General features: G+C 38.1%; 1 protein-coding gene across 2 annotated transcripts; it reads right to left on the bottom strand.

Moving 5' to 3' along the window:
* Positions 1–323: 323 nt before the first annotated feature.
* Positions 324–8,268, bottom strand: gtf2h1 (general transcription factor IIH, polypeptide 1). 2 transcript variants are annotated; one of them, XM_084733489.1, is made up of 15 exons: positions 7,944–8,268; positions 7,499–7,667; positions 7,211–7,403; positions 5,497–5,662; positions 5,275–5,368; positions 4,821–4,970; positions 4,579–4,658; positions 4,319–4,452; positions 4,159–4,246; positions 3,971–4,059; positions 3,156–3,273; positions 1,978–2,068; positions 1,688–1,803; positions 1,163–1,255; positions 324–1,078 (listed from the first exon to the last, which is right to left on the bottom strand). In XM_084733489.1, exons 2-15 carry the CDS (start codon positions 7,650–7,652, stop codon positions 992–994), a joined length of 1,653 nt encoding a protein of 550 aa, XP_084589615.1. In that variant the 5' UTR covers positions 7,653–7,667; positions 7,944–8,268; the 3' UTR covers positions 324–991. The 2 variants fall into 2 exon arrangements, with proteins under 2 accessions (XP_084589615.1, XP_084589614.1); XM_084733488.1 differs by having other exon boundaries at positions 8,105–8,268.
* Positions 8,269–9,061: the final 793 nt, after the last annotated feature.

Here is a 9,061-nt window from a genome sequence, read left to right as displayed (position 1 = left end):
GACTTTTGTTATTTCTGTTGTCTTTTTCTGAGATACTGCCCTCTGCTTTGCATTTTTCATTGGTTAATCTGTTTGTGTAATGACTCTGACTCTTTGACACTATGTATGTGTTGACAGTTTGAAATAAAGAGACAAAAGGCTTCCTGAAAGCAACGGCATAGTCTCCTAGCAGTCGTAGATTTCATGAATAAAAAATGAAACCATCTCCATTTTATCTAAGAGGAAAAGTGACAAACATCTTACAGCTCCAGATGCTGTAAAACTGAGATAAATATCAAAAACATAAGTGAGTTAAGGTGCATGGACTTCATGAAATACTGCAGTTTCAGTGGCATGAACAAAAGCTTTATGCCTCACTTTAATTCAGAGTTACATTATTTTGTCTTCAGTGCAGACAGAGGGTACAGACATAACAAACCAGTGACAGTGTGATTTGAGTCACACACACTAGTGCACTCGAGTGTGAAATGTCTTTACAGTATTGCTATATTCACTTCGCCTTAAGCGTCAGATTTTCTGGAACTTTGTTCCACAACTTGACCCAGTGCTCAGAGTGGCTTCCTTGTATGTCCAAACTGTCTTTCTCTGCTCTGTGCACTGATCAAACACATGTTGGCAGTCCTCTGCTTGCATCTCACACCTCAGCCTGTTGTCCTGAGTGCCTTTCTGATTTTCCATCTGAAATTTGGTCATGTTACACCATTTTTAAAAGTTCCATTTAACCATTACCGGCACCAATCTCTCAACCATTGAGAAAACACAAACAAAAGAGAAAGAAACTAATTACAGTTATTTGTGACTGAGATGCAGTTAGTCTCTGTTGAACAGCTGTAGCAGCATCCATTAAAATCCTCATTAAGCCCCTGTGTGAACCACGTCCCATCAGGGTGTGATCTGTGGTCTCTTCACAGCAGTCTGGAGAACCTTCGCAGGCCATTTGTCCATACACTTTAATGTCTTCCTTGTCCCCTCTTTGGCAAACCATCAGACCTCAGGTTTTCCTCATCATGCGACGGGTCTGCCAGATGTGGAACTTGCTATAGGCTGTCTGCAGCATCTCCTCCAAATGCCCAGTGAGCTGCGGGAACATCAAAGAGATTTAATACAAGTGCCACCTGCTATAAGCCACATATGTCTAATTATTAATAGTGTGGAGACTTACATTCGTACTCAAGTACTGACGCTGAATCTTCTCCTTAAAAGGACAAAGCTTGGTCATCTGAAATCTCTCGAGATTTGACTTCATTTTCATCACCTACAAGAAAAAACATTAGGAAAATAAAAAAACAAATTACTGCTTTATGAAGCTCGACTGCCACCTGTAACGGAGATGTTAGTGATAGAGATTATTTTGTATCAGCTGTATACTGACTACTGAAAGTTCGTATCTTATGGACAGCCAGTTTAATTTAAAAGTAGATGGAATTATGATTTTTGGCTCTGATCAAGAATAAAAAAGATGAATAATTTTATCTGCATTGTGCTCATTATGCACAAAATATGTTATCCTCTGTTAGGTACACTCTTAAGTGGTTTATATTCGATTTTGAATCTCACATTATTATTAGACAAGTATTAAAAGCACCATTTTTTTTGTTGCCAAAATCCTGGGTGTCAGCAGAAAGACAGGAAATAGGGTGTGACAATAACAATTTGACCTTCTTTCAGCACAGTGAATATTAGTCACCTTCTCCTCCAAAAATGGTGTGTTTACAGGAAAACAGGACCAGAAATGTCTCAACAACTCTCCAGCAGCTGCGTAAAGATGCTTCAGCTCTCCCTGAACCTCAGTAGGTACCATCTCTGGAAAAAAAAAACAAAGATTGGAAAGAAAAAACATTTAAGTATTTAGTAGTTTAGTATGTTTAGTATGTTGCTCTGTGGCTCTGTGGCACGTCAGTACCTCACACAGTACAGATGTGCCATCACACTATTCACAATGAGTAAGATTATTTAGCAATTGTACAGTAGACTTACGATTTATGGCTTGCTGTGCTCCTGCCTGCATGAGGACGCCACCTGGAGAAAGTGCTGCAATGGCAGAAGTAGCAGCCGTGCTGGACAACACCTGCAAAAAGGATTACAGTGATTAGGTTTGCAATAGTATGAGATTTTCACGGTACGAAAACCGCCTCAGAAAATATCACAGTTTCATGGTTTTACACAATTATTATTATCCCACACATGAAACTGATATAAACTTGTAATACATACATACATACCTCAGTATACCGAGATACTGGTTTACTGCTGTAACTCTAACTGTGATGAATCACTCTGAAGACACCATTCATGGTTTTAACAAGTTGCACATTCATGACTTTTCAGGAAAATTGAAAGTTATTTTTTAAGTCACTTTAAAATATGTGAACACCACGATTAGGTGTACATGATCTGAATTCACATTTTTATCTTATAGAGATTTAATTATAGTTTGTTATATTTGTCAGCAGATCCTAATTTGTCCTGGTTTAAATCTTCTGACCAAAGAACAAATAAAGTGAAATACAGAATGTGTTCCATCCAGTGCTGATGACGTGAAATTGATGATATTTCTATGCTGATTCATGTGGTTACAGTCAAACATTTTGTTGTCATTTAAACTGTTACATGCAGTGTTAACTGTAGCTATAAATTCAGTGGAGTGTTTAGATTGATCTCAGTCAGCTACGCGCTGACTGCTCTGTTATGGCTCTTGATGGATCAGAGATGGAACCAAACTGACCCGTTTCTTCCTGCATATCTTTTACACAGACGACGAGGCAGAATAAAGGCGCAATATTCCCACCTTGAAAAGGCAGTGTAAAAGGTGCTAACATCTGCTCTGGCATCTTCACTAAGAATGGTTTCTCACATATAAAGGTACAGACACAAGTGAGGCCTGAAAAGTTTTGTTCAGTAGATGACAGGACTGCCTCAGGCTGACTGACTACCCACAGTGCTTATAGAGGATGTGTAATGCTCACAAAAAGTGGGCAAACCTAAATGTGTGCTATCTGATCGTAATCTGAGAATATGTTGTTATTGGACATGTGAGCTGTGTATGAATGGATCAAACTACAAATAATAAATAATAATCATTAATCTTTGTCCAAAGGTCAATGATTATTGAATCACAACAGACGTGGTGTGTTCCATAGTGTATATGATCTAACCTGAGTGAGGTTGGGTTTGTAATTGACCATCTCATGCCGGATGTAGCTGACAGAGTTGATGATATCTTGGCTTGTTGTATAGTGCTGAGACTGAAGTGGCACAGGACCATGAGCATACCTTATAAATAAAGAGGGAGTAAGAAACATAATAATAAACATGTCACTGTAAAGTCAACCAAGCACTCATCAATAAAAAATATACTTTATTCCTGGACAAGTTTTATCAGTCGACAGCATAAAGTGCCTTTATTCAAATCAGAGGAGCATCTTTTCTCTCTCCCTGAGTTTTCATGCATTCACTCTGGGGTGTTTGGTTATGACCACAGGCAGGAACTTTAACACAGTGAAAGAAATCAATCTGGGTTGTAAAATAAAATACATAAATCTATACAGAACTCTAAACTTCCTCTGTACTCTGTCCAGAGGAAGTGAGATTCGCCCAGAACAGATGAGCCTCTTCCTAAATTCTGTAAAGCTGATTTCTGGCTACAGAAGCCCAAAATTCTTTAAGTAATGTAGACTTTGCTAGAGTGACACAAATAATCAACTGATTATTTAATTTAAAGTTGATGGAAATGAATGAATAACAAAGTTTGACTTTGATAATTATTATTATAATAATACTAATCACGATAATGTTGAGTTTTGACAAACAGAATAAGGAATTTCATAACATCACCCACCTGTTTGTGTATTATTTTGAGGTGTGGGAGAAAATTATCTCAAAAAAACTTTCACTGATCTCTGCCACTTGGAGTTAGCAACACGTAAAGTTACTGAAAAAGATAAATAAATAAAATGTGGACAAACTGTACCTGTCAGACTTCTTGAGATTTAATGCAACTGTTTTTGGTCTGTTTTCCGTTTGCAGATCTTCATATTCAATGGCTTCTTGTAATTTAACCTAAGGAAGTTTACCAACACAAAAAAGTGACTCAGTAAGTTTAAGACTAACAACAATATTTTGGAGACGGTCTGTTAAAGACAAACAGAGACATCATACCTTCTTTACAGGAGGCTGAAAGAAGTCAGAATCCCTCGAGTTTCCATCTGTGCTGCTCGTCTCACTGGCTTGGTCAGTTGGTGTTTCCCTTTAAAAATATGACACAGTTAGCAAACAACACTGAACAAGTCATATTTTTTGCAAAAAGCAACTTCTTTACCCTTTGCGTGAGCCTGCTGCGAGAACCATGGCGCTGTGATGGTTGAATCGTTTTATAATGGCAGCATTGCTGCTCTCCTTCACCGTCTTGTTTGCACTGGAAGTTGAGGGTGGTGCTGTGCAAACTCCATAACCCTGTGTCACAGAAAATACCAGCAAAACATGTCTTGAGGCTGAACGACAGACATGACACAAAAAGCTGTACGTGTAAATGATTTTTGAGCAGTATGATGTGGCTGTGACTGGTTTATTAAATCTCACCTCATCTAATGTTTTATCCTCTAATGACAGGAGGTCGACCAAAGGATTCTTCACTCCTTGACCCACCATAGACTTTAACCCTGCATGAGACAGATTTAAAACTTTTACGCATGAAAACAGATTTGTGGCTCGAAGCAGGCTGCAGGAATTAAATAAATGTGGAAAGAACACATGTTCTGACATCTATAATTATCTGTACATTTATATGTGAGGTTTGCACCTAAAAATACTTCAGCTCATACCTTTTTCATCCTGCTTGGCACACTCTGAGAAGATATCCTGTGTTCCTGTGTTGATGCGGTCTCTGTGAAAATAATGGGACTGGAAAAAGCGGGTCCAGAACTCCTTCTCCGTCAGGTTATGAGGCACGTTTTCACTATACTTCTGCTTCACTGCAAGTACAATGGAAGTTAATATAAATATAGTTAGTCCAATCTTTTATGTGCTCAGTAAAGAACACCAGTTGCACATTTAATATCAGTCACTGAGGAGAACAGGAATGCAACACACTGTCTATCTAAAGATTTACCAGCTACTTTTCAAAGCAAGTCTTCCTCTCTGGCTGACAGTGAGTTAATCATTAAAATCTCTGTCAGTGTCTTTAGGTGAAATGAAAATCTGAGTTTAGAGCAGCCTTTTCCTAATCTGTTATTACTGTTATAATTGATTAACAGAAGTTGCGATTTAACTGTTTACCTGCAGGGTATGTTCTGAAGATGGATTCAATAATGTCAGCGGTCAGATTATATCTCAAACCATTGCAGCCATCTGTCTGAGGTCTAATGTCTGCCTGTAAAGCATGAAAATAAAGTCTGTTAGCGTTCAACAGTATGTTTTTAATGCTGACGTTCTGAAGAATGCTTCAATGAATTATGAAATTTAAGATTAGATTGTTTTTTTTTTTTTTTAAAAACTCACCAGAAAAGCTCCAGATATTCCGACTTCCTGTTTGTTGTTGTATACTGTAGGGTCTGAGTTGTTTATGTCTCCTAACCGGTTGGCCCAGAATTCATCAGCACTGATCACCTGGCTTACCACGAGATCCTTATATAACTGAAAAAGCACCGGATCTTCTTGAAGCATCCTATTGGAAAGAATAAAAGACCGCCATTTTAAGAATTTCACATTACTCAAACAGGAGCGAAGTGTATTTTTGTTTTTGATGGATTAAGTGTGCCCGTGGTTTCTGTATACACTAGAAATGTGTGTGTTGGTGGGATTGACTCAGACCCAGTTCAATGGTGTGGCTCCAGTGTACCTCCAGAGCTCTCCAAGTAAATATTAAGACTTTTTAAGACCTTTTTAATACCACTTAGAATTACATTTAATGCAAGTTTCACAACCACACTGACAAATATAGTAAAGATATAATGGAAACTCAGCATGGATTTTAATCAAACAATTATTTACCAAGTATGTGAATCTAGCAAATCATTGTAATACTCACATTCATATTACCTGAAATAGGCTACTATTTAAAATCAGGACTGCACAATGAATCACAAGGTTATCAAAATCACAATATGGCCAACTGCCATGTCCAAATAGCAGAACCAGAACCAAATGGAGTACTGAAGTGCTGCATACATGCCATGACCTAAAAATCTTAATGTTTGTTTGGTACAGACCCCAACAAATGCCATTTTATCATGATTTTAATCTTTTTTTTCCAGTAAAAAGTAAAATTGTGATGCAAAAATTATTATTCCTGCTAATTGTATTGCATATCGCAATCATAATTTCAGTCAAAATGATTGCAATATGACGTTTTTTATGATATTGTGCAGCCCTATTTTTAATATAAGTACATGTTGTTTCTTGAGCAGCAATGGTGAAGTTTCTGATGGCTCTGAAATTAACTCAATATCTCACTGAAAACAAATCTAAAGACCCCATGGGTACCCTGAGCTCACTGGTGTGTTTTTAAAGCTAGTACGATACGTCTTTCAGGGGCATTTTTTTTGTTGAAATTTTCTTTACATTCTGACTGCAATCAATAAATCAAGTACTCTGACAAAAGATAAATGTATCTGCAGCTGTTGCAGGCCTGTAAAAAGCCCATCCAAGCCTACCTGCCTGTTTACCCCGACACCCTCTGCTCATGTAGTCAGTGAACATGTCTGAAGTCTCCCGCAAGACTGGGCAGGTGTACTGCCAACAGCAAGCTAGTCATACAAGAATAGCAGAGAGTGCAGCCAAATTTTTCCAGAATTAACATGCTAGCTTGACAGCTGTGAGTACTAACAATAGTCATATTTATTGTTTACACTGATTATGATAATATTTGTTGTACTCTGTCATGTGAATGAGACATGAACCAGTCGGATACGGTTAGCAATCATGTGCCGTGTTCCTCTTCCCCAGCGCTCTCTTGTGTACTTCAGGCAGTTTGTGTTCTTATGTTTTGGGGGAGTGATTTTGGAGTGAGGCCTGAAGAGATGGGGTGGGACTGCATTTAGATACTTTCAAATCTATCTTACTTGTTGATTTCTCAAACTTTACAACTTTACACTCCTCTGTGTATGGCACAGAGGAATAAGCTATATTAGGCTTACACAGACAATACTTGTTTAAGAAATAAAACACAGAATGTTACAAGACTTGCAAAAACAGTTGTTTCACAGAGTCTCACCTGTTTTTCTCCTCCAGTTCTTTGTTGGCTTTCTTCTTGAACTTGGGCAGTAGCTGCTGCAGCAGTTCTTTGGCAGCATCTCTGTCTTTGAGTGCACTGCTCTCATTGGAAAAGTGGAATGTGGTGCTCTCGCCAGTGTGAAGGACCAGCTGGAGCTGAATTTTGGCTTTACCATCTGGGCTGATCTTCTGACCTGTAAACAAATAAAGTACACCTTAACAACTGCACTGACACATCATCATTGTTTTAACAATACTTGTAATTTGGTGGCATCAACCAAGTACTCACAGCGAATATCTGCATACAGGTGGCTGACTGTGAAGCGGTCTTTGCCCTCTGGACCCCAGGCTATACGTTCAGCCATCAGATAAAGGGTGCCATCCTGCTTCCTCTGGCGAACCTTTTTCACCACCAGCAGCACCTCCTCCGATAGTGATGCCATGGCTCAAACAAACAACTGAGGAACCACATAAACGGTCACTGATCGTCATTAACAATCAAACACAGCAGTACTGATACAATCTCAAAGACAAAACGATGAACAGGACACTAGAACCGACCACCTAGACTTGACCTGCAATTACACACTGAACATTAGCGACATTAACGGCGTCAATAGTAAAGCAAGTACATGCACTAACGTTAAGATATTGAGCACTTTGTGTGAGGCACAAGCACGAACTATTTTAGGTGACTGCATTACAAAGTCCTGAATAAATAATATCTTTCCTACCACGCCTTTAATCTCTGCTAGGCGATCCAAACACAGGCAAGCCACTGTTGTGTTGACGGTTTTATCATATCAACTTAGCTAACCAGCGTTAACGTTAGCTAACGTTGACAGTGGAGAAGAGAGAAAGCCTGAGGGAGAAGTCGCCAATAAACTTATTTTACCTCAAAATAAATCGATACTGTAACCAATACGTCGCCTTCCTTCAACACATAATCTCAAACTGATGTATTCTTAAGTACAAAAATTATAGAATGAGTTATTTTAAAGTGAATTTTGACTACTCTAACAGTGAGCGTCCTGACTTCAGCGCCGACATGACTGCCCAGCGGTGTGTTACATTAAAAACGGTCCGGCTGGATACGGCGTTAAAGAATCAGTTCCGGTCAGAGCTGGCTCAACTCTTTACATACTGCATGTTCCTTAATATTTACAGTACAGTTAAACCACAGAAACACATCTGCCACCACTAATGAGAGTATTATTGATGATGATATTAAAATTTCTGAAAATAGCAAATTGTATGAAAAAATGGCGCAATATAATTCCGTTTATTTAATGCAAACATCGATATTAACATTTATTAATATTAAATCAAAAAACGCACATTTCATACTATGATAGAAGACAACAAATGCATTAAGTAAAACGTTTATTTATTTATTGTGTATTTACAAATTATTTTATTTATTTATTTATTTAGCTTCCGAAGGGGTGAGCAGTGCTGGAATGTAAATACTTTTACTTGGGTTTACTCAGCAGACTTGTTAAATGTCCCAAAAATGACTCAGAAAAAAATAACGTGGCGCAGCTCTCTGTTGTTATGCACCAAATACTGAAACAAACACCCTCCATATATAAGACAAGCAGCTCAAAACCTATTTTGATGGTATTAAAAAAACCTACTCATCAAACAATCTAAAATGCTCCCAGTTTCACAAATTTCTTTGCTCCATTTATTGTCCCACAGACAAATAAAGCTAAGCAAAGTGCTTTTTTTATGGTAATGTAGGTAACTGCTGTCTTTTGAAATGGGTGCTGTGTCAAAAATCTAGTTTTATCATTATTATTTTAATTTATTTTGGGCTCACATGGTGCATTTCCCCAATTAAGTTGTGCTT

This window comes from Lutjanus erythropterus, chromosome 13 (assembly GCF_056507025.1).
Source record: "Lutjanus erythropterus isolate fLutEry1 chromosome 13, fLutEry1.hap2, whole genome shotgun sequence".
Classification (NCBI taxonomy): Eukaryota; Metazoa; Chordata; class Actinopteri; order Lutjaniformes; family Lutjanidae; genus Lutjanus; species Lutjanus erythropterus.
The sequence above is the reverse complement of the archived record's forward strand: the minus strand, read 5'-3'. Positions and strand labels throughout refer to the sequence as shown.

Coding starts and splice junctions, on each gene's coding strand:
- gtf2h1 (XM_084733489.1), bottom strand. CDS start 7,652: ATGGCATCACTATCGGAGGAGGTGCTGCTGGTGGTGAAAAAGGTTCGC. Junction 4,453..4,578: donor AGGATAAAACATTAGATGAG/GTGAGATTTAAT, acceptor TCTGTGACACAG/GGTTATGGAGTTTGCACAGC. Junction 4,060..4,158: donor TTCAGCCTCCTGTAAAGAAG/GTATGATGTCTC, acceptor AAACTTCCTTAG/GTTAAATTACAAGAAGCCAT.